The 25678-nt window shown below is 41.5% G+C and overlaps 2 protein-coding genes across 3 annotated transcripts in view; both read left to right on the top strand.

Moving 5' to 3' along the window:
- Positions 1 to 25678, top strand: part of ALKBH7 (alkB homolog 7) — a 511499-nt gene that overhangs the window by 476543 nt on the left and 9278 nt on the right. The gene's annotated exons all lie outside the window — the stretch shown is intronic.
- Positions 1913 to 23751, top strand: LOC121924338 (afadin- and alpha-actinin-binding protein-like). 2 transcript variants are annotated; one of them, XM_042455731.1, is made up of 15 exons: positions 1936 to 2035; positions 2545 to 2589; positions 3202 to 3267; positions 4305 to 4477; positions 7240 to 7455; positions 9036 to 9146; positions 10896 to 11031; positions 11233 to 11308; positions 12450 to 12600; positions 12687 to 12771; positions 15094 to 15242; positions 19415 to 19588; positions 20624 to 20750; positions 21544 to 21715; positions 23173 to 23751. In XM_042455731.1, exons 3-15 carry the CDS (start codon positions 3216 to 3218, stop codon positions 23300 to 23302), a joined length of 1752 nt encoding a protein of 583 aa, XP_042311665.1. In that variant the 5' UTR covers positions 1936 to 2035; positions 2545 to 2589; positions 3202 to 3215; the 3' UTR covers positions 23303 to 23751. The 2 variants fall into 2 exon arrangements, with proteins under 2 accessions (XP_042311664.1, XP_042311665.1); XM_042455730.1 differs by lacking the exon at positions 2545 to 2589 and having other exon boundaries at positions 1913 to 2035.

Genomic DNA, 25678 nt, shown 5'->3' with positions numbered 1-25678 from the left:
CCTTCTACCCTAACAAGCATTATTGTCTTTTCTAAAGAGTCTTTTCTTCTTATGATGTGTCCAGAGTATGACAGTTGCTGCTTAGTCATCCTCGCTATGTTAATATGTTTATATTATGGGAGCCAGCATGGTGTACTGGTTCCCATAATATAAACATAGCTCTGGAGAACAAGCTACAAAACCCACTGGGTGACCTTGGGCAAGTCACACTCTCTCAGCCTCAGAGGATGGCCATGGCAAACCCCCTCTGAAGAAAACTTGTTAAGCTGGAAGTGACTTGATGGTACAAAACACCCCCCCCCCACACACACACACACACCTCTGTGAGCCAGTGTGGAGTAGTGGTTCGAGTGTCCAACTGTGACTCTGAAGACCAGGGTTCAATTCCTAGCTTGGCTATGGAAACCCACTGGGTGACCTTGGGCAAGTCACACTCTCTCAACCTCAGAGAATGACAATGGCAAACCTCCTCCATCCCGTGATGGGGTCACCATGAGTCAATGACTTGAAGGCACACAACAACCACAAAGGTGGGCGCTGAGGGCACCTTCCAAGGGAGAATGGCACTGAATGGAGGCAGGAAGTTTAGAAAAGTCCCTTAAGCACTTATGTATGAATGGATCTGTTAAATGGTAGCCTTTGTGGTGAGTTTTACTTAGTTGCAGCAGGTAGGAAGGCCTCTGTTTTTTGGGAGGATGGCTGGCACAGTTTAGGAGAAAGTTGGTTTGACTTTCTCCCAAGAAGTATTATTACCTCCTAGGGCTATTATTTTTTCCCCCTAGAGGTAGGTTTACATTTTTTTGAAGAGGAAGGTTTCATAATAAATACTGGATAATGGTTGTAGTCTTAGACTATGATTCTGGAGACCAGGGTTCGATTCCCCCGGCTCAGCTGTGAAACGCACTGGGTGACCTTGGGCAAGTCACACTCTCTCAGCTTCAGAGGAAGGCAATGGAAAACTTCCTGTGAACAAGTCTTGCCAAGAAACCCCCATGATAGGCTTAGGGTCGTTATAAATGACTTGAAGGCACACAACAACAACAACAATAAACTGGGTGTGACTGCAATGGAAGAGGTGGTGGCTGTGGTCTCACAGGTCCTCCTTTTCCAGGACATGTCCTACATTTCAGCCTTCTGTCCAGGAGGAATTCCAAAATGTCTTCCATTTTGAACATGACTAAGAAGTGTGAACTTATATTTCTGTGAGTGTTTTGAGCTTTTATTAGGTCTTGTCCAAGATTTTTCTTTAATGTTCCCCATTTCGAGCATGACTAAGAAACATGCATTTGTATTTGTCCTTTTAGCTGTTATTTGGCAACGATGAAGTTCCTCCATTTCAAGCATGACTAAGAAGCATGATATCTATTTATATGAGTGTTTTTAGCTGTTATTGGGTGCATATCCTCCTTCTTGAATGTCCTCCATTTTGAGCATGACTAGGAAGCATGGGTTTATAATCTTATGAGTGTCTTGAGCCTTTATTTGGTCATGTTCTACATTTTATTGAATGTCCTCCATTCCAAGCATGACTATAGCACATGAATGTATATTTCTGTGAGTCTTTTGAGCTTTTATTGGGTCATGTCCTACATGTTTATTGACTGTCCTCCAGTTTGCGCATGACTAAGAAGCATGGATTTGTATTTACATTAGTGTTTTGAGTTTTTATTTGGGACAGGAGGGCTACAGAGATGTTTCTTGGGGTATATCCATAGTGCAGAATTAAACCAGCTTGACACCACTTTAACTGCCATGGCAAATCCTACAGAAATCTTGGGATTTGTAGTTTGGTGAGGTATCCAGATGGGTCTGTCAGAGAGTGCAATGGTGACTTGCCAAACTACAAATCCCAAGATTCTGCAGGATAGACTTGTGGAAGCTAAAGTGGTGTCAAACTGCTTAAATTCTGCAGTGTGGATACACCCCTGGGGAAGCCCTGGTGGATTTTCCAGCTGCTTCAGATCTTCAGGATTTGGCCTAATTTTTCTACAGAGGAATAACAAAAATAGGAAGAGGAAGAGGCTGGGATTAAAGCGTGAGACTATTTTCTAAAGTTTCAAGCACCCATTTCTCAATATACTCTTTCTATTTCATTATCTTTTTCTCTCTGTAAGACTAGAAAAGGGACAGAAAAAAGGAGTTTGTTTTTAAGTGTTTAAAACAAGAGGGAAGTGGCAATAATTCTGCAGTAGAGACTAGTTTGAAAGTGAAAGGTTGTTGTCAGCTTCTTTGTCTTGCAGCCTTGTTGTTGTTGCATACCTTCAAGTTGTTTCTGGCTTATGGTGACCCAAGGCAAACCTATCATGGGGTTGTCCTGCAAGATTTGTTCAGAGGAGGTTTGCCATTGCCTTTTACTGAGGCTGAGAGAGTGTGACTTGCCCAATGTCACCCAGTGGATTTCATAGCTTAGTGGGAATCAAACCCTGGTCTCCAAAGTCACACACAGTCCAACACTCAAACCACTGCACCACTCTTGCAGGCTATCTATACCTTTTAAGAGTTGTTTGGTAAGCAGAAATTCATCAGAGGGTGTTTTTTCCACAGCAAAGACCAGTCTAACCATCAGATAGACTGAAGGATCTGCTTCAGGTATTTGATTTTTTTATTTATGATGATTGTACCTTTATGCAGGGGTGACAACCTGAAGGAATCAAGGACGTACTGCTGTTTTCCCAACCCACTAAGGATCCCCTCCCTGCTGCACCTGAAATGTGGGTGCCATTTTGTTACCTGTGCTCTGTCTATTTACAACATTTGTGCTCTTTGTGCCTCAGTGTTGTATTCTGGCAGTTTAAAAAAACTATTTTTACCTTTGCATTGTTTTTTATACCTATCGCTATGGTGCATTTAATAAATGAAATAGTGTAATTTTTTTAGGCTTATATGCACTGGCATATGAAGGGGAAAAACTGATTCCCTTTAAGGCCATATTTGTTTTATGGCAGTAGTCTGGAACCAAATCCACTGTATTAGTGAGTTGTGGTAAATTCAGTATAGAGTAGATGTTAAAGGAACAGTGAGTACCTACTAGTAACAGATAGTATTTATTAAGAGAGAAGCACACTTCTTGAGTTGCTGCAATACAGTCAGATGAGTGCAGAAAAAAATGGGATGCCTGTTTTCCTTATAATTTGGGGACTATCCAGAGGATTTATGGACTGTAACAGCTAATAATTTATTCTTTTTTTCTCATGCTGTCAGGCTCTGAGCAGAAAATGGAACCCTTGAGTGTCCCAGCTACTCCAGGTGGAGAGACATTCACAGCAGGTAACTAACTGTGAGAAAGGTTTGCCAGCTTTGATGGGCTGCAAGCTACTTCCATCAGGTGCAGGGAAAGTCAGGTTACAGGTTTGTATGCACATGGGAGCACAGTGTAGGCTCCAAATTTAGAAGGAAAAAAAAATGCTGGAAGTACAATAGCAGCAGGTACCCCCCTTTTTTTCAAAGCAGTAGTCCTTCACTGTAGTGGTTGGGTGGCAACCCATACGTCCTTGGATAGGTGAGATGATAAACACATGCGTTATGATTAAACAACAAAACAACCCCTTCTTAATCCCTAGTTGGCTAGGCTGAAACAAACTGGAATAAATGTGGTGTGTGTGTGTGTGTGTTGAACCTAGGTTTTCCTAGTTTGGAAAAGTTACTTTTGTGGAATATAGCTCTCTTGCCCATGTTTGTTGACTAGGAGCCTGTAGGACTTAGAATCCCCCAAAAGCAACTTGTTCAGCTTGGAAAAACCAAATTGGTTTTCTCTCTCTAACTCTAACACACACTGTAACATACACACACTCAAGGAAAGTGTAGCCCTTCAGATGTTTCTTGATTACCAATCCCTTTAGCTTTAGTCAGCATAGTCATAATTGGGAATGATCAGAACTGTGGCTCAACAACAATCTGGAAGGTTGTACTTTTCCATTGCTTCATAAAGGCTGCATCTGGAGTGCAGTAATAATACATTTTAACACAATTTTAACTGCCCTGACTCATTGATATGGTATTCTGGGAACTGTAGTTTTGTTAGACATTTAGCCTTCTCTGTCAAAGAGCTCTGGTGCCACAATGAACTAGATTTCCCAGTATTCCATAATATTGAGACGTGGTGTCAAACTGGATTATTTCTGCAGTGCGAATGCAGCCAGTGTCACTAGTTTACTCTTCTATTTTTCCTACTTTACAAAGACCTGGCATCCCTGGTTTGTACCCCAGCTACATCTCTCACTTTGAAATCCCTTCCCACAACTGTCATCTCCTTGTGTCTTCTCACTGAACCTTTCCTGCTGTCTCTTCTGTTCTACTCCTTTTAGATGCACAGTGCATTATAGGCAACTATGCTTGTGAACTAGGCCTGTCACCAGCTTTTGGATGCAACCCAACAAACCTCACTGACTCCGTGGAGCTCCTTGGAGAGCTAGGTGACCTAGGCGATGTTATTTGCTGGAGTGACAACGTGGATCACTGCATCTCCTATCTCAGCAAGGTGAACAACAATTTTGTTCAGTATACCTAGAATATGTGGAGTGAGGATTGGGCTTTTACAATGTCTTTATATTCCATACCTTCCAACTGTCCTAATTTGTCAGGGATAGTCCTGATTAATCCTCAGTCATCCCATGTTTTCACCTGCCTTTAAAATGTCCCCATTCTCTCCTTCTCCCACTTTCCCTCCTTGTCCTCAGCTTACTCCAGTTGCTGCAAACTGAGTTCAAAGTATAAAAGTAATTTGCCCTCAGTTAATTCAAGAGGACGAGGCAGAATCTTGCCCTTCCCAGTAAAAGTAAACTGCTGCAGCATCTCCTAGCTTTCTTCCTCAATAATGTTTTCCATCTTGACCACACTCTGATGTTGTTTGGCCACATGTGTTTTCGGTTTAATCTGTGAAAGATGTTGGAGCATGTGATATTCTCCTCTACCTTTCTTTCCTAAAAATTAGAGATGAAAATTTTGCTTCTCTCCTAATTATGAAGCAGATGAGGTTGCTTGCTATAAAAAGGTCCTGTTGTTACTGGAGAGAACTATTTTGCCACCATTTGTGTGTATTTTAGAAGAACATTGATTCTATATTTTGTCAGGAAAAATGAGTTGCTAAGAATGTAGCAAATTAGGACAATATCTTTCAGGGCTCTCCAGTGCTTTTGGTCTTGTGGGCACAGTATGTTCTCTCAAAATGGCACCCATGGTGAGTTTGCCCATTTAAAAATGGCTGCTCTGGGAGGCATGACCAAGGCATTTCCACTTTCCAGAAGGCAAATAAATGAGACTAAAAGGAAAGTTAACTGTAACAACCCAAGTACAAGGCAGAGGTGGCTTTTGACCTCCAAAACACAAAACCTCTTCTAAACCCCCACTTTTCTGCTCTTACACTCCTTTCATAGAAGACACACTAGTGTGACCCAGAAAGAAATAATTTGTCTGAGAAAGTAAGTATAGTACAAGGCAATGTGGTACTTTAAGCCTCAAATGCCAAATTATTTATTTGCCCATATAAAGGACAGCAAAACAATCTTACAGAAAGTTGGTGCTTACAAGAAAACTCAGAAAACACATATACAGATTCTGAACAAATGAAACCATATTTCACACATACATTTTTATTTTCCAAAAACATGCCATACCAATGCTGTAGGCTATATTTCAGGTGAAGGAACTGGCAAAATCATCTCTGAGTATTCTTTGCCTAAGGAAATTCTATTAACTTCAGGGGGTTGCCTTAAGTCAACAGGTGACTTAAAGGTGCATATGCACATAGGCCACAAAACATGTTCTATGCCACAAAGTTTACTCATTCCCCATCAAGGTATTTCCAGAGTTACTTTGAACCTGATCCACCTAGCTTTTTTTTTTCTGGATGTGCTTCAGTGTATATTTTAAATTTTTATTTTCTAAAAATACCTCTGGTGCCATTTAGAGCCCAGAAGGATTCTTGGAAACAACATTAGGACTTTGCAGCATGCTGACTTTTTTTTTGGAAATTATTTTCCTTTTAAACCTTTGAAGAATATTTTTGGGTGTTTTGGGTGCCTTAAAGCTCATCAGCACTATGTTAGGGACCTCAGATAGTAGAAGAGCAGCACTAAATCAGAGCAAAGCTCTATCTTGCTTAGCATTCTGGTTCCTCAGTAAAACCCTCGTCTCCAGAGTCGTAGTGCATCACTCAAACTATTGCACCATGCTGGCTCTTGTGAGCGATTGCAGTTGGTACTTAATGCATAAGGCCTGATACAGACAGTCCAAAATAAAGCTACTTCAAGTTACTTTGGAGGTATGTTGTTTAAAATATACATGCGTCCTAAGAGTCCGGAAGCCACACCAAAGCCATGATCCAGTCCTAAGGACTGCAGTGCAGTTTTGGTGCAGCTTTCAGACTCTTAGGACGCATGCATCATTGAAACACCATACCTCCAAAGGGACCTGAAGTAGCTTTATTTTGGCCTGTCTGTATAGGGCCATCGTTACATCACAAGGTTCTTAGGTTGCAGGATTTGGTTTGGAAAACGTAGGGCTTGGGATGATCCTGAACTGGCACTCCTAACTGAGAGGCATATTGAAAGCAATTGCATAGTTGCCATGACTGAAGCCATTGGTCACCTTATTCTCCATGAATCTGTCCAATCACGTTCAAAAGTTGTCCAAACTGAAGGCTATTACTTCATCTTGTACAGTGGACCTTTGTTATACGCTGGGGTTTGGTTCCAAGATCCCCCGTGTATAACAAAATCCAGGTATGCTCAAGTCCCATTAAATATAATGACATAGCAAAATGGTGTCCCTTATAAAAAATGGAAAATCAAGGTTTGATATTTGAAATTTACAGTATACTTTTTTTGGAACATTTTCAAACCATGTATGCTTGAATCCGCATATAAAAATCAGTGTATAAGAAGAGCCAACACTAGAAGCAAATTCCACAGCTGAGCTATGCACAGCGTGAACAAGCATTCCCTGTTGCCTGTTCCGAATCTCCCACTCTTCAATTTCTTTGGATGACCCCAGGTTTCAAATTTTATGAGACAGGGAGGGAAATGTCTCCCTATCTACTTTCTTCATACCATGCATAATTGTACCTCTATTGTATCCTCCATCTTACTGTTTACTTGCCATTATTCTGAATTTGAAAAGACAGCCAAAGGGGTTTAAAATTTTGGTTTTAATGTGTATTCCTGGTAAAATGGATGATAGCAGCAAGCACTCGACTCCTTTAGTAACTCTCTTCTATGTTTCTATCTCTTCCTATCTGCCTAGGAACTGGAAACACTGGGGTTTCCTGCTCTATATAAGGATGATGGTTCCGGAGATAGCGTTGAACATGGCTTTGACCTAATGGCATTGGTGAATGGTACTACCCAGCTGCTAAGTCTCTACCAAGGAGTGACTGCCAAGATGGCTGACATGGAAGCAGAGGAGATGCGGCGGGCTGGAGAGCTGGATTATTTGAGGACACGGCATGGTAAACTCAAGGTCAGAGCTCCCAGGTTCTACAAGTGTGTGCTATGGGGCATCTGGCTTACTTGCTCTAGCTTGTGCCAAAGGAAAAGTTAATTTTATGCTATTGCCAGAAGATGGTAGGATTGAGGGCTTAAAAATTGGTTCTTGGACCTCATGAGTTTGCCCAGCCTTGTTTTATATTAAGACAACATATGATCATATCCCCCCAGGTCTGGCCAAAGAGAATGGTCATCCTGGAAGTCTGTCCTGCATTTTAGAGTCTTGCCCAACAACCCTTTCCATTTATAACCCATAGATTTCTGAATGGCTACCAACAATAAGATTGTACATTCTAACTTGGCATGTGTCATTGTTCTCTTCTCCAGTAACACCTATATTTCTGTGAAAACGCTCTTTCTTTTTTTCTTGTTACTGGTGGTATTCTCCCCCCTCCCCCCCCCGGCCATCTTTTGGAGTCCATCTAGCACCCCTGGTGCATGGAAACAGAGAGGGCATATGGGTTTCTGACAGGCCCTACCATAAGGGGATGGGGTTATATACTGGCTGTGCAACTTCAAAAGTAATTTCACTTAATAATTAATAACTCAAATCCCAAATGACTTTTCTGTGAAATAGCAACTAACAAATCACAGTAGTGAACTTCATGAAGTTCTGATGTTGTGTCCCTTGGTCAAGGTCAAGGGTAGTTTCTGTACACTGATGTGAGACTCTTTATTCTTTCGCTGTGACAACAAGCAGTCCAACACTTTCCCTCAGCGTTATAAAAATTCATCATAAAAACAATGACAAAAGTTAACACAACTGTGGTGTTATCAGATATCCTCCTTGATCCTGAAGAATGAGGAGGGTGGGGTGGGTGAAAATAGATGACACATGAGTCAAACCCTCTCAGAGCAGTGGTACAAACACAGGTTATTGTGTCCTTCTTTTAGAGAGAAAGAGAGGCAGAGTACGTTCCTGTGATGCTTTCCATAAGCCTCCCACTCCCACCCCCTGCCTCTTGAGAGCACAGTGCTGGTGGAAGGGGCTGCAACCAGTTTAATGACATCTAGGGGTGAGGCAAGGGACAGCATGGTGTAGTGGTTTGAGAGTTGGACTCTGACTATAGGAGACCAGGGTTTGAGTCCCTGTTGGAGCATAAAAACCCACTGGGTGACCTTGGGCAAGTCAAATGCTCTCAGCCTCAGAGGAATCCCCTCTGAAGAAACTTTATAATAGGTTCACTTTGGGTTGTTATAAGTAAAAAATGACTTGGAGGCACATAACAACAACAGGGGAACCTTTAGTGGCCATGCTGGATGAGACTAATGGAAATTGTAGGCCAAAATATCTGGAGGGTCAAAGGAGTTCACCTGCTGGATCTAAAGGACTTGATCACTTGTAAATAGATAAAACTTGTGTATAGTTGCACCACTTTGCGACTGGTTATGCTCACCGGGACTTCTGGATGTTGTAATCCAAAAGCTCTGGATATCATTAACTTTATCTGGTTTGGAGGACTGGAATAAGAGTGCGCAATAGTGCTTCTTTTCTTAGTACAATTCATCTGTCCTCCCTACTATTCACTCATTTTCTCTCCCTGAAATTTGCAGGACCAGGTGGAAGGTTGTGAAAAGGAAATTGCTGCCATAAAAAACAAAGAGCAGCAACTTCAGAGCAAGAACAAGCAGCTTAACAGCCTGTTGAAGGAAGAAAAGGATGAGGTAAGGATGACTAGAGGGATGGACCATGGTGTAAGATGGAAAATCCCCAGCCACTTTCACCAATTCTGGAATCACAGTCAATAAAAAAATAGTCTTGTTATCTCCGGATTTAATCCACTGGTGGTACTAAGACAAGTCTAATTGAAATAAGTGGGAGTATCTGATGGTGTATTAAAGTAATTTTAAAAAAATGTTGAGTGGATTAAGGGCAGAAAAAGGATATACACATAAACTTAGTTTGACCTAACCTATGTACACTTACTCATAATTCAGAGGAATATATAAACTAAAAACAAGACTTTGTTCTCTGTATGCAACTGTAAATAAGCGTTATCAAGTGAAAAGCACTGTGCAAAAGTGTCTTTTAAACTGGAGCTCTTTTTATACACTTTATGAATGGAATGCTCAGCAGTTTCTCTGATTTAAGCATTCTGTCTTGTCCTGGACACAAAAAATAAAGAAATTTGTGAAGATGACAGCCCAGAATAAAAGCTGCTTGACACAATTTTAACTGCCATGATTCTATCCTACAGAGTCTTGGGATTTGCAGTTTGGTGAGGTATTTCAGCCTGGTCTGTCAGAGTGACATTGCCTCACTAAACTACAGAACCCAGGATTCTGTAGGATAGAGAGAGTCATGGCAGTTAAATTGGTGTCAAACTGCTTTAATTCTGCAGTGTAGCTGCACCCATTGTAGCATAGCTTTGTGTACATGGCATACCATTGTTATCCATATTAACAACACATAGGAAACAGGGTGTAGCTATGGAGGGGGGTTCCTTCCCCAAATAAAAATTTTGTACACCAAATGAAACTGATGACACAGAATTTTTATCTGGTGGGGGCAATGCCCTCATTTTGCCTTCCCTCACCATAGCCATATTAGGAGGAGGAGTGCTGCTATTAGCACTACACAGAACTTATTAAAAACTAGCCCTGCTTACAGCAGAAAGAAAGTTAAAATTAGTGGTTCAAAGTCATTTGTCAAAATCAAAGTCATTTGGCATTGGCAAGTTGAAATATGTGAGTCTTAAGTGAATCAGTTAAACAAGCACTGCTTGGTAAAGATGCCCATTGGTCTCAAACAGTAATGTAAAAAACACAAGAAGCATAGGAGACTGGGGGTTCACAAGCAACAGAGAACAGGTATCATGCAAACTGAGGAAGAACATATTATTAAACTCGAGATAAGCAGTAGCTTAAAAGTAAGTTTTGTTAGCAGAAACTTTAATGTAAAAAGTAGGAAGTGAATAACATTCAGATGTGGAAAAAAAGTTATTCTTTTATGGATAAAGGGGGGGGAAAGAGATAGCCAGTTCTAAAGCAGAAAAAGAGACTTAAGGTAGAATAGAGAAGACCAGTTTGAAATATCATGACAGTAATGCAACAGGGGTGGTGACGGGTGGTGGCAATGGCAATGGATAAATATCCTGAAAGCACCAGATCCCATCTGATCTAGGAACCTAAGCAGGGTCAGCACTGGTTAGTATTTGGATGGGAGACTGCCAACAAATGTGGACTGTATTTTAGTGGAAGGAATTGGCAAAACCAGTTCTGAGTATACCTTGCCTAAGAAAACCTTATGAAATTCATGGAGTCACCTTCAGTCAACAGGCAACTTGAAGGTACACACATGCACATAAAGAAACAGGGGAAAAGATAAATCCCCTCAATTTATAATGTTTTCTGATGGGTTTTGACTTCTAAAAAGTATCCAGGTTCCACCATGTGATGTGTTTGTCCCAACAGATTACCAAGCTCTTGAGTGCTCTGGCGAACCAGAAGCAACAACACCTCCATGAAATGAAGAAGAAGGAGCAAGAGCTGCTACGGCTGAAAGAAAAGATGAGCCAGTTGGTGACAGATAAGAAGGACAAGAGAGGAAGTAAATGGGTGGTGTGGTAATTGGTGTGACAAGGTGCGGGTGGGAGAAAGTCTCTATGTTATAAAGACTTTGTTACTGCCCTCCATCACAATGTGAATTCCAGTATGAGAACTCTAAGTGTGGTTTGGGTCATTTGGATTGAGGGGTGTAAGAGAAGAATGGATGGATCTCCTACTCAAACATCTGCCTTGCTCTTCCTAGCAATTGACATCCTCAATACCCTCCCACGGGTTGATGGGAAGAGGGCAACCTGGAAAACTGGAAAATCTCTTGGGAGGTAAGAAGTTTGTGTTTTCTCCTATCCATCCATTAGAAAGGTGCATTTGTGTGAGGGTGGCTCTGGACATTTGAAAGATTAGAACCAAAGACACCAGGAATTAAACCTCGCACTTTCTGTGTGCAAGCCGATTGCTGAGGAGCTGTGGGCTTTCATCGTTGTTTCCTATGTGAATTATTTGGCATTTCTAGAATAAACAAACAGTACAGACTTTTCCCTGGGGATTAGAAGTAATATATTTCTCCCCAGTCTTGCACCCCCGCAAGGGGCCATAATATGTACTAGTCCTACCACAGTCTTCTCTATTTGTTGTGGTGGCAATGGAGACTGATGTTATTTCAGGAACGCCAGTGCATGTAGATTCTTCAGCTGATCTAAATCTCCATGCAGAGTGGTTCTTGGAAAGGCAGGAAAGTGATGAAAGGGAACCCCAGGATTCTGTACACTCAGTCTTAAAACTGATATCAGAATTCACCCACATCAGTCTGAATTGTGCAGATTGGTCTAAATCACACAGATGAAGCAAATGTGCATGAAGCGAATGTGCATGAATTTTCCTATTTAACATAATACTTAATACCCAGATATATGAAGAAAAAGTATATCTGTAGAACTTTTGGCTGCTGCAAACTGCTGCTGAAGGTACTGAGATTTTGCCAGGTTTTACTCAGAAGGCAGTTATTTTATTCGTTTAAACAGTCTTTTTAAAAAACCATTATTTGTGCTAAAATTAGTAAAAAGGCTTTTCTAAAAAGCAGAAATGACTCATCTGAGCATCTTGAGGCATGCCTCCAGTTTCTTTTGATACTCTTTTGAGTATCATGAGATATGTCTCCAGTTTCTAATGTGTTTATCATGGGATGCTCCTTATTTAATGCTTCCTGGGTTCTGCTGATATATTCCAAGCATATTTTTCCAACTGTTGTTGTCATCAACTGTTGTCAAGTCAACTATGACCTATGGCAACCCCACGAATGAGATATCTCCAGGTCATCCTGTCATCAATAGCTCTGCTTAGCCATTAGTAGACCATACCCTATTTTATTTAGTTTATTTAATCTGAACCTTGCCTTTCCAAGGAAAGCAGTGCCCCAAAAACCATTTCTCCTTGTTTTTCCTATTTCCTCACTCTGCTTGATAGAAAGGAAGAAGAGCTTTACCGAACTCAGTTGGTCAAGCAGGAGCGACGGGAGCAGGCCTTGGCGCTAGAGAATGCCAAACTGAAGCAGCTACTGAGGGAAGTGGGCCAAGATATGGAGCAGGTGCTGGGCAAGGGTGTGGATGTTACCCAGGTAAGATCTCTGGTTGGCTTTCCAGCTATAATGACAGTGTCTGCTTAGACCTCATCTGTGTTCAGCTGCTGATTTCTCTTTGCAAGGGCATGGAGCAAAGCTGTCCATACCAGACCTTCCAGGAACAGTGGTGCAGCCTCAGGAATAGCCTGAAGAGCCTTGGTTGTCAAGGTATGGTTTTGGAGGATGCATGTTCTTTCCATTTCATTGGTGGGGGAAACACCTTTCAGCCTGAAGGCTGAATTCAATTAGAAAGAAGTTCTTAGGGAACCAGGTTCCAGCTGCCACCAGAGTGGCCAAAGGCAAAAGAGCGTATCCAAAAATGCCGACATATTTTCCCTAAAATTTATATTGCTAGTTACTAGAGCTTTAGGAGAGGCATTTCAACCTTTTAGAATGGGGGGAAATAACTAACTGATACTAGTAAACAACAAATCAATTGAGTTATGCAGAAGTTGGTCTGTCCATCTAGACCAGTGCTTCTCAAACTTTGGCCCTCCAGATGTTTTGGACTTCAGCTCCCAGGAGCCCCAGCCAGCTTGGTCTATAGTCAGGGACTCTGGGAGCTGAAGTCCCAAAAGTCTAGAAGACCAAAGTCTGAGAACCACTGATCTAGTCAAACTCAGTCTGGAACTGCAGAAAGGACCAAGCTTTTTCTCTGTTCCAATTACTTCAGCTACCAAGTCACCATTCTTATATTGGCAGTTCCGCTACCACAAAATGCAGTAGTAATAGTTCCTAACAGCAGTAAGTTTAAAAAGAGATTATACAAATTCCTGTTACCTGGTAACATCTCTGCATAACAAATGCTGAAAGTTACTGCTGGATGTATTTTTGTGAGGTTTTGGTCCTTGGTCCTTCTTGCAGTTCCAGTCTGAGAAAATGCTGATGCTTACATAGCTGAAGTGGCAGCATCTAGAAATGGAATGCTGCACTAGGGAGTTGGTTCTTACCCATTTCTCCCTTTCCCCTTGTTCAGATGTAAATACTGATGCTTACATAGCCCAAGTGACAGCACACATAAAAGAGAAAATTAGGGCCAGGATTAGACACCTCCCCCAAGAAGCAATAAATGGAAACCTCCGGTCTAGTGAGGGCTGAGCATATTCATCAGCCACGTGATACCAGCTACATTTGGGGACAAGGATAGAAAACTAGGGGAAAAAGGACAATGTAGTGGAGTGGTTGGCTCCTCAATGTTTATATTCTCTGCTACAACATTTTGTTGCAGACCCACTTATGTAGCATATGTTCAGTTCAAACATGGTCTGTTAAATTACTTAGGAGCAGTACATGATGAGCTAAGAGGAAAGCTAAGGAGCAGCATGGAACCTGGAGTGCACACTACATCCAAAACTGGATTATGCAGTATTAACCCTATGTTGTTATCTTAATGGTGATGTGGGAAATGTCCATTTGTGGCTCATCTAAAAGCCAAAGGGCACCAGTTTTACATTGAATTTTCCAAGGGAAGTGAAAAGGACACAAGCCTCTTTCGATTGCTTGAACATGTGCCTTCAGTTAGATATATCTTTTTGTTTTATTTTTGATGAGCTTTGATTTTTTTTCTTGGATCTGATCCAAAGGTAGCTTAACATAATCCTCCAGTACTATTTCCTATGCAGGAAAGTTTACTGAAAACAAAGTTATCTACCTCTATTTAAAAAAACTCTGCTGTGCTTGTTATTGTTAGCACCAAGTCTGACTCATTGATGATATTGTTATGAAGCAAAGGTGTGGTATCTTAGGAAGTCAACAGGTGAAAGTACAGTACTCTAATGTCCCAAGTCACCTTAAACTGCTGAATACTCCCTAAATGGGTTTGGAGTTGTGCATATACAGTCTTTAAAATCATTATGTACAGTAAATGTGCATTTCACATCTAGTACAGTATATGGGCTTAAAATATGCATGCTAGTTTACAGTCTTTACAAACAACTTTGTAAGCAGCCTACGTATCCTGAAGGCATGTGATCCTGTCCAATCTTCTCCAACTCTGAATGCTAGAAATAATGCAGTTTGACAGCACTTTAGGTACTGTAACTCCATCCTATGGAATCCTGGAATTTGAGGTTTTACAAGATCTTTAGCCTTCTTTGTCAAAGAATGCTGGTGCCTCACAAAACTACAAATCAAACTGGTTTTGATAACATTTAAGTGCAGCTTCTCTCTTAAATATTTTTTTCAGACAGTGTAATGTAATGGTTTGAGGGTTGGACTGTTATTCTGGAGACCAAGGTTTGAATCTCCACTCAACCATGGAAATCCACTGGGTGACTTTGGACGTAGGCAAACACAAGCCCCCTCTGAACAAATCTTGCCCCATGATAGGTTCACATTATGGTTGTCATAAGTCAAAAACAACTGATATATTGATACATTCAAAGTCATGTTCCAGTCCCTGTACTTTCCAGACTCAGAGACAGGTTTGTCTCCCAGAGTGAAGTTTTGAATCTCATACAATCAATTCCCCCTGTATCTTTCTTTCCACAGCTGTGACTGCTGCTGGTTCCCAGTTATCTGAAGAAGAGGGGCAAGACCCTGTCATCAGTGTGACAGATCATGACAAGGAAATAATGAAGCTAAAGGGGGAGATTGAGGAGAGCAGGGTGCAGATTGCACAGCTGCAGCAATGTTTCCAGGTAAATGAAAGCTTCTTCATCCTTGTCATGGCACTCTCTGTAATAATTCATTGTGTTTAAGCATCCTGAGTCCTACTTGAAAACCAGTAGAAGTTCTACTTACCAATTTATGGATTTGCTCACAAATCTTAGCAACCATGAACTCAGGTGATGGATTCTTTCTCTGCTTGAACAGAGTCACAAGAACCATATACAAAATTTCTGCCTCCACTCTCAATGCCCAATATGGGCTTAATCTGTTCTGACTTGATAGGGAAGAGATCTGTCTCTTTCGTATCACCAGCGGAATCAAGTGGCCTTGAATGTCTTTTGCATTTATCACATTAGGCCACTTTTGGAAAAACCCTCTGCTTTGACACTACAGATATTTTTGATCTTCCAACTCCTAGGAACCTTGGTCACCATATTCTATGGTAAAAGATTATATGGATTGTAGTCTAAAGCTTTTGGAAGTTCCCCATCCCTCTTGTGTACGGGAAGATTCCCCATTCCTGCTCCCTCTCTCTTAATTCTCTGAAATAGTATCTCCCCAAATCAGCAAATTATTTCAGACCACTATTATCCTCAAATCTGTAATTAGTCTCTCAGCATCTTTTCCATCTTATCATATTCTTTGGTGTTTCAAAGGGAGTAAATAGGTGGTGGCAGTGGCTGTTTTTTTTTTAAAACCAACTTTTTAATAGTATACTGTATTACAGCTAGAGCAAAAGAAATGCAGCTTGTGTTAGTGCCTTAATCTGGAACTTGGTGGTTTCAGGCTGGGTTCATGAGCAAGGAGTATTTACTTAAAATATTTATACCCTGACATTTCTCTACACGGCCAATGCAGAAGAGAGAAAGCAAAAATATAACCAGTTTTAAAAAACAGTTTGCCAACAGCCATAAAACACTAAAAACATTTCAATATAAAACAGAGAGAAAACACAAACCATCATAAATAATGAAATCCCTTCAAACAGAGAGCAACTGTTTATGGTCTGAAGGTTTTCTTGAAAGCAGTGTTCACTGCACCCGCTACCTACTTGGACAGTTCTTTTTTGGCAGCTCTTATTAGCCAGGATGGACAACAATCAAGTGCATACATGGTCTTCTTATAACATCCAAACAATGGTGCCTTTATTAAGCCAACCAAAATGCACAATTACATGTAGCAAGCTTTCAAAGTCACACTGGCTTCTTCATCAGGCAAACAGGAGAAAGAAATTGAAGATGTTAGTCATAGGCCTGCATTTTCTGTTTCTGGTCTTAGTTCAGATGTGGGAGGGTTATCTGCAAGCTGGCACCTCCCCCTTTGGCCATGTGGTCACTGGTAGATTTTCAAAGTCAAGGACATTTAGTGTCCATTTGCAATTTTCCTTGGAATTCAGCATGTCTCCTTCCTTTGTGAAGCCACAGGCTCCTATGTAGGTAGAGAACACTGAGGGGGTGTTCCCACTTAATATTTGAAACGATTTAAAATACAACGTTTTTAATAAAACCGATTCAAAATAACCCTGGTGTTATCTCGCGTTCCGAAACGCGTTATTCTTCGTTCCCATCTGGTTATTTAAATCGAAGTTTTTACCTGCAAGCGTTCCTACTTGGCATGAATCGGTGTTTAAATAAAGAGAAATTCTTTTTTTTTTCTCTTCTTATTTGGAGCTGTCAATCAATAGTACGTCAGAATGACGTAACGTTAACCCGGATTATTTGGAAGCGATTTAACTTTCGTCAGCGTTTCCATTTCATTGACCGTTTGTGAAATGATGTATTTTGGCGGTTTTTTTTTAAATGAACCAATCAAGGCGCTTAAACGATCAAACGTCATAAGCGCTGTCAGCCTTATATACATTTTCCCTCCGAATTTAGTAGGAAACCCAAGCTCTTTCCAGAGGAACTATGGGATAGGTTTTGCATGACAGCATCCCCTCTTCATGTCTCCCAAGACAGCCAGGGAGAATCCCTTCACAGAGCCCAGAGATCAATGGGGGAGGCTTCTGGCAAAGCGAATTTAGTAGGAAACCCAAGCTCTTTCCAGAGGAACTATGGGATAGGTTTTGCAGGACAGAATCCCCTCTTCATGTCTCCCAAGACAGCCAGGCAGAATCCCTTCACAGAGCCCACAGATCAATGGGGGAGGCTTCTGGCAAAGCAGGGAGGGAGCACTCTTCCCAAAGATTCTCTTTCCAGGGTTGGAGGAGAAGGCAGATTCCGTTTGAGAAAGGGAGGGAGAAAGGCTCTATTCCCCCCCCATTGATCAGAGCCCTTCCCTGTCTGGGCGAGATCAGATGCCTCCTCGCGAGGAGCCTTCCCTTCCCTGCCTGGGCGAGATCAGAGCCCAAGCGGGCAGGGAATGCCTCTTTGAGAGGAGCCTTCCCTTCCTGCCTCTCCTCCGTTAGAAATGGGCTCTCCCCACACAGAAGGGAGGTTGCAATCCACCGGGAGAAGCCTTGTAGTCCTTTGCAGATGCAGGCGCTGAAGCAGCCAGGACTTCAGGCGCTTAAAGCGCTGAAGAGATTAAGCGCCTCTAAACCATTAAAATAAAAAATAAAAATAATCCTTATCTCTTATTGAAAGACCACAGCGAACAAAGGGGTGAGGGAAGAAAAAATGGCGACAACCACGACGGATGGGGACAGAAAGGGCAACTCCCCCAAGGACAGCCCCCACCGCAGTCCGCTCCTCCCATCCATCCAACCCGATTCAAAGGCTGTCGTTCCTATTTAAATACTCCGGTTCCTAACTTGAATCAATGGAAAAACGTAGGTCGGACCCTAGTGTTTTTTTAACGCGAGTTAAAAGACGAAAACTCGATTCAAATTTTTATCCCGCTCTACGATTTGATTTGTAGTGGGGACGATTGCGGGTTGCTCTAGAACCGTTCTAGGTTTAAATCGGATCCTAATATGAACGCCACTCCTTGGATTCGATTCAGAACGCGGGGTTTCCCCTAGTGGGAACATCCCCTGAATTTCTCAAGAAGTTTTCATGTTTTGCATCAGGAAATATATTTGGGTGGAAAAGGAGAAATGAAAAACAGCTTCTTCTGCTGTTTACAAATCCCCTCTTAGTCTTTTTAGTCTCCCAAGGTCTTGGTCTTCTTAGTCTCTCACAGAATTCTGTCCATATCCTCCAGATATACAAATTGAAATATATTTAGCACTGAGTACGGGGTTGGACTCAATGATCCATGAAGCCCCTACCAATTCCCAGATTCTATGAGTCTAGCGTAGACAAGCAAGGGCGAAAATACATTATCAGAAGGCAAGCCTGTGAATATGGTGTCGGAGAAATTACTTGATGAACTGATCACCTTTATGGGGATGGAGATAAATTCTGTGCCCAGCTTGAAAACATTTTTTGGGGGAAGTTGCTGAACAGCTCCCAGAATCCCCCAGCCAGTTTGAACAGCAACCAGATTGGCTGGGTTTTTAAAAGAGTTGTCTTAAAAAAAAAAAACCTCTTAACTTTTTCAAGCTCAAGCTCTAGTCTAAGTAATACACTTTCCAAGCACTGGAAAAATCTTAATTGGATGATTGCAATTTGCAAGCAGTGGCAGCCAGCTTTTGTTGCTAATATACTGACCTTGTGGTTCCCTCTTGTGGCTGAACCATTAAATTACTGTACTGTGCATGACATAACTGCTGGCCAGTGCAGCTTTCTCACAAGGAATCCTGAGAGCTACAAGCTAAAGGTGAAGCTGGAACTTTCTAACAGAGATTCTCAACACCCCAAACCAAATTATCAATCCAGGATTTGGTAGGGAAACTAATGATGGATAACACATTCACCAATATACATAGTCAACCCTTCATAGCCACTGATTTTTTTTTTTTATTCACAGATTTAAGCATCCATGGCTTGAAAATGTTAAAAAAATGTAAATTCCAAAAACCAAATCTTTATTTTGCCATTTTCTATAAAGGTTACCATTTTACTGTGCCAATATATTTAATGGCACTTGAGCATCGATGGAGGATTTAGTATCCATGGCGGGTGGGTGGGTCCTGGAACCAAACCTCAGTGGATACTGAAGGCCCACTGTACTTTTAACAAAATGTTTCTTGTCTGTACTTATCCTATTTGGAAGGTTACATTTTCAAAGGCCCCATGAGGGGCTTTGTAAACAGCAAAGGGAGCTGTTTTTCATTTCCCCTTTTCCACCCAAAGATATTTTATTTTCCTGCTTTCAGGAGCAACTGGCTGCTGCCACCACCTTGGAGATGCCAGAGCACCTGAAGGGTTCTTACTTCCTAGAAGAAGAGCAGCAACTGCTGGAGGAACGAGCCATGTTTGAGGAGCAGAAGAGGGCATTTGAAAAAGAGCGGGGAAATTTCACTGAGGCGGCCATCCGGTTGGGATGGGAGGTAGGCTGTTTGCTTCCTAGGACACCAAGTAGCCAAGCCACCAAGGACATGTATATGTTTTTATACCCAAGGGCAGCAATGCCTCACTGACGTTATTGTTATTGTTGTCATTCAAGACTTCTCTGTCACTTGAAGTCATTTCTGACTTACGGATGACCCTATCATAGGATGTGACCATAGCAATTAATTATCCCACTATAATTGTGTGGTACGAAAGGACCCAGTGACACAAAAAGCCAAGGAAGCACAGTAGCCCATAAGAAGAGTCCCAAAATAGTTGGACAGTACTTTTGTTATGGCTAATCAAACTGGCTGATCTGTGTGAACGTTATCTTTGTTCCCCCTCCCCAACTCAACCATTATTTGCTGATTTATTCTGACAATCCTAAGTCCAACCTTCAACCTACATAGCACTGAAAAGAGACTAATGTAATTAAAATAAGAAAGAATCACATGGCATCTTAGAGACTAACAAAATTATTATAGCACGAATGGTCATGAACTATAGTGTACTCTATCACATGCATAAAACCATCACATGTATCACACCCAGAAATCAAGGTATGTATAGAGTACACAGAGAGCCAGTGTCATGTATGGTTTCAAGGGTGGACTGGGACTCTGGCAGATCAGGATTCAAGCCTCCACTTGGCTTGGATTCAAGTCTCCTATATCTTCCTCTGCGTCATTTTAATACTGTGACTAAATGCAGACTTTGAGGCTTCAGCATCACATTTGTCTTCTCTCCCCCATCTATTGCTTAACATCCAGCCTAGCGAGTAGCTTGAATACTTGCTTGCTATTTTCTATTTTTTGGGTGTGTATGTGTGATTCTAACAAATATACTGGAAGACAAAACCAATTCTTTCTGCATAGATTTTAAAAGTCAGGAAGACAGCTAAGCCAGAGCTCAGTTCCTGAGCATCACAGTTCACTACAGCCCAACCATACTTTTACCATCTTGGTGAGAACTATGTTCCCAAGGGATTCAATGGAACTGGAGCCATTTTTCTTCTTTGCTCCTTTTTTAAACAGAGGAAGCAATTTGAGGAGCAGAAGGCCCAGTTCATGAAGGAAGAATTCTTCTGTTCATTGCCGAGGCTAGATAAGAGAGATCCTAACCGAAGGTTTTCTGCTCCTGTGGCTGTCAGAGCGGGACAAGGTAATTGTATCTTCATGCTTACTTTCTGCAACTACATATTGTCCTCGTAGTGTATATGTGAAATGTTTAAGTAAGGATGTACTTAAAACCTATTCCTGAGTTTACTTCTACAGTCAGCACTCCATATCCACAGATTCAACCATCCACAACTTAAAAATAAAAATAAATTTCAGAAAGCAAACCTTGATTTTGCTATTTTATATAAGGGACACCATTTTACTGTGTCATTGTATTTAACGGGACTTGAGCATCCACGGATTTTGGTATCCATGGGAGTGTTCTGGAACCAAAACCCAGTGGATACCAAGGTCCCGCTGTATTCAGAGGTTTCCCAAAGAGCTGTAATTCTGTATGGTGTTCTGTTTTGTTGGTCCTAGGCACATACTTTTGAGAGTCCTCTGAGGAAGAAATTAGTTCATTAGTTCACAGTGCTTTGGCTTGTGTTGATAGCCCAGCATATTCTGGTTGTAGTCATTTATCATCAGCTCCTTTGCAAGTGCTTGAAGAACTGTAGGAAGGAACTAGTCTCCATAGGGACTGGCTCTGGCAATGGCAGGGGCCGCACAAGAAGGGTGTGCTGCTTTTACATTTTGCAATGTCCTCTGCAATTTTTTAAAAAAGTAATTTTTCCAAAACTCTGAGCTTCTTGTCACTGGTGGAATGTTCAGTTGGACAAATATTTGGTTTGATCCAGCAAGGCTGCTTGTACATATTTAGCTGCTTTGGATTTGGGGAGACCTTACCACCACTTTCCACAGTCTTTCCCTCTGTTTTTCTATTTTCATGCCCACAGAACATGAGGACTCAGTCAAACAAAGAAGGTGGGCCAAACCCATTTGTACACCATACCCAAAGATCATTATCACTCCATGCCGCAGTTCAGAGTTCTTCAGAAGACGACCACTGATCTCTAACCCCACCACTCCTGCCATGTGCAGGCAGCCAAAGTTACTTCTACAGGACTGGTAAGGCTAATGTTTCTCCTTGCCTTTGTCAGACAGCGAAGGGTGAAGGTTGCTGTGGTGATAGAGTAAACTCCCAGAACTCTAGGCTGGATGAGGGTTTCTGGGAGATGCAATCCAAAGCTCTAGTTTCATTTTTGTTCTCTCTGGATTTATCTGTGTTCAGGTAAGGTCATACATTCACATGCTTCCCTTTGGAGTTTGTCCAGATTTTAGCCTGGGCATTATTTTTTAAAGTCTCCATGATACTGGTAAATACAGTATGAGCTTTTCTAATTTTTCAGTTTGGGTTACAACCAGCCTAAATGTCCACTGCAGTGCCTTTCTGAAGACCGCTGCTGATAGGTGTTTCAGTGTAAGCATCTTCCTGAACTCTTGGTACATTCATGTTTGCAAGGTACTGAGCTGTAAAGAGAGAATGGGCTCCTTTGTCTTTTCATGGGTATGCAGAAGGGAGGGTTACAGCAGGTGGCAGTTTTTCCTCAATCTTGGTCAACAGGTTGCCTCTACTGGAACAACTTGTGCAGGAACCTCCATCTCCACTTTTCACATAAGGTTTCTCTAGATATCTATCTGTTCTTAATACTGACTGACAGTGCTAGTTACTAACTTGTGTATTTGTGTTTCTCTCCTCTGAAGAGCCTCTTGGAATGTGTTCTAGGCTGGAGATGAGGGAACATGTGCCCATCTGAATATTTTTAGGCTGCAACTCCTATCACCCTTAGCATTAGCTATACTGGTAGGGGTTGATGGGACATACTGTCCAAGAGGAACTATGTGTATAATTTCCTCATTTGCTTTGGATTATCTTGCAAGAGTCCTGAATAAAGTTGGACAACCTTGTCTGCTTTTGGTACCAATTAGCCAGCCAAGGGAGGCATCCTATGATGAAATTATACAGTTTAGAGCAGCCTTTCTCAACCTTTTTATCCTGAGGGGAATTGGTGAAATAATTTCAGGTCTCAGAAATCCCCTACATAAAAATTGTTATATCTATAACTCAGAAATTTGTTTTTTCAATCAATCTCTCATGGAACCTCTAGTGACTTCTGATAGAACCCAAGGGTTCCAGGTCTAGAGCAATAGAATGTGTTAGCTGCTGCTAAAAATATGTTTATATCTCACAGTGAGGCTTGGTGTGGTAAATTGTAATCTAGTTTGCAGTGATTTGCAAAATAACTTCTGGAACAATAAGCTGTGGTTTGTTAACCAGCCACAAGCCACAGTCTAAAATCAAGTATGTTGTTCACTCATGAATTCAAGCTTACTTAAATCATGGCTTATCTGGCATTTGAACATGCAACCTTATCTTGTTTTCAGTCAAATCTTGTTCCACATTTCCATAAAATGGAGATGGCAAGGAAGGATCTCTGGATTTTTAAAATAAAGGTTCACAGAAACAAAGGATAATGGAGGTTTTATCTTCTGTACACTCTTCTTTGTTGCTCTCTGCTTTCTAGGCCAGCTTCTCCCATGCAGCTCAGCCAGAGTAAGGAGAGCCGCCAAGACACAGCTTGCCAGACAGAAACTCCCATGAAGGAGGACTTTCCTGTTGACCTTTTGGATCGCTTCCTAAACAGCTGCCTCTAGAGATGTCCTCCAACTATACTGCTTATGTTTTTAAATGCACTTAAATTCTCTTCCTCTAATTTCAGTGTATCCTTACCATTATAGTTTTAGGAAACTGAAATGTTGGACTTGAACTCCTTAACTTTAGTAAGGACTTTGACAAACCTTTCAGTTGGAATACTAGAAGTTATTTATTCTTCATAGAAAAAGCTAAGAAGAATTTATATGATGACCCCATAGAACAATGTATGCACAGAAGCGATACATCATAATTGCTTGACCAAGCCTGATATTGGGAGGAGCTGTGAAGATTTATCTGCCATCATGCCTGCTTTCAAGGTTTTTTAAAAATGATAGGGTTTGTTCCTCTTTCCCTTTGATATTTAAATTTTAAGTTGGCAGTTTGCTCACCTAATATCTCTTTCAAAGCTTTATCATGTGTGTTCATAAAATTAGATTAGATCTCTTCTAGGGGCTCCTGTCTTTATAATAAAGATTAATTCTTTTTTATATAAATGTGGTCTTTGGATTAATTTTGGGAAAGTGTATTGCAACCAGGATTGCTCCTGTTTGAATTTTAGATACCTTGGCCCTGTCTAAAGCCCCTAATGCTTAAGGGCATTATCTCTCTAGCATGTGGTTCTCAACCTTTGGTCTTCCAGAAGTTTTTGACTTCATCTCCCAGATTCCCTCATTATTGGCCATGCTGGCAAAGGCTTCTGGGTGCTGAAGTCCAAAACAGCTGGAGGATCAAAGGTTGAGACCCTCTGTGCAGCAGCTCGATAACGCTTTATCAGATGCCATTGAAAAACAGGGATTCTGATGCAGTGGAAAAGGAAGCGTTGATTGTCATAGAAGCAACATCTGCTGAAATTCTCTGTTCAGCACAACCATTAAAGGGATTCAAAAATATAGTGGCATTAGTCTGTAAAATCAGTATGTAGAGAGATCTTGTAGCACCTTTGAGACTAACTGAAAGAAGTTGGCAGCATGACCTTTCAGAGACTTCAGTCTACTTTCTCAGATGTATTTAGTGGAGTGGAAACCAGAGACAGACATACCGTATTTTCCGGCATATAAGACGACTGGGCGTATAACCCCCAACTTTTCCAGTTAAAATACAGAGTTTGGGATATACTCACCATATAAGACTACCCTTCTTCCAATGCACACCAAATAAAAATTAAAAAAAAACATCAGATTTGATTTCAATATGGTAATTTTAATTCAAATGACATGCAGGTACTTAGCAGGAAACCTTGTTGTATACAAAGCCTGCTTGGATTGGTCTGCTCTCCCTGCCTGCCCAGCCCTCCCTGTCTCCAAGACTATCAGAGAGGCAGCTGCTTTCATACGATCGTCGCATATGGTGGGGATCAAGCCGTTTTTGAGCTCCCCCCACCAAATGCAGTGACAGCAGATTCTCCAGTCCGGCTCAGAAGTTTCAGCACCTGCCCTATCATATGACACCTGGCGTATATGACGACCCCTGACTTTTGAGAAGATTTCCCTGGGTTAAAAAGTAGTCTTATACGCTAGAAAATACAGTATATAAGCCATGGCTGCTTCATTTCCATATACAAAGGATTTTGAATTTGAATTTATATCCTCACATACCAATGGCATATATATATATATATGTCTGTCCCTGGTTTCCAGTCCACCAAAAGCATCTGAGGAAGTAGAATGAAGTCTAGAAAGCTCACGCTGCCAACTTGTTTCTTCCAGTTAGGTCCAAAACACACTGCAGAAACAATCCAATTTGAGATGGCTTTAACTGCCCTGGCTCCATGCTAGGGAATTCTGGGAACTGTAGTTTATTGTGAGACACTTATAGCCGCCTCTGTCAGAGAGAGAGCTCTACAGTTCCCAGGATTTCCTAGCACTGAGCCAGGGCAGTTAGAGCGGTCTCAAACTGGACTATTCCTGCAGTGTGTATTTTGGACCTTAGTCTCAAAGGTGCTACCAAGATCACTCTACATACTTGGGCAAGTCACACTCTCTCAGCCTCAGGGGAAGGCCATGGCACAAACCTCCCTGAACATTTGAACTGATTTGTGATTTGAATTGACACTCTCACATACCAATGGCATATACTGTATATATGTCTGTCTTTCGCTTCCACTCCACTTAAAGCACCTGAGGAAGTAGTCTTAAGTCTAGGAAAGCTCATGTTGCGAACTCTTTCAGCTACTCTCAAAGGGGCTACCAAAATCCCTCTTCATACAGTACTTGGTCAAGTCACACTCTCTCAGCCTCAGAGGAAGGCCATGGCACAAACCTCCTCTGAACATTTGAACTGATTTGTAATTTGAATTTCAGCGGTAGATAAAAAAACATTATTGTCATAATTGTCCACTTTTACCAGGGACAAAATGTGGAACAAATTCAAGACCA

The sequence above is a fragment of the Sceloporus undulatus genome, chromosome 2 (assembly GCF_019175285.1).
Source record: "Sceloporus undulatus isolate JIND9_A2432 ecotype Alabama chromosome 2, SceUnd_v1.1, whole genome shotgun sequence".
NCBI lineage: Eukaryota > Metazoa > Chordata > Lepidosauria > Squamata > Phrynosomatidae > Sceloporus > Sceloporus undulatus.
Note: the sequence above shows the minus strand (reverse complement) of the source record. Positions and strands in the feature narration are given on the sequence as shown.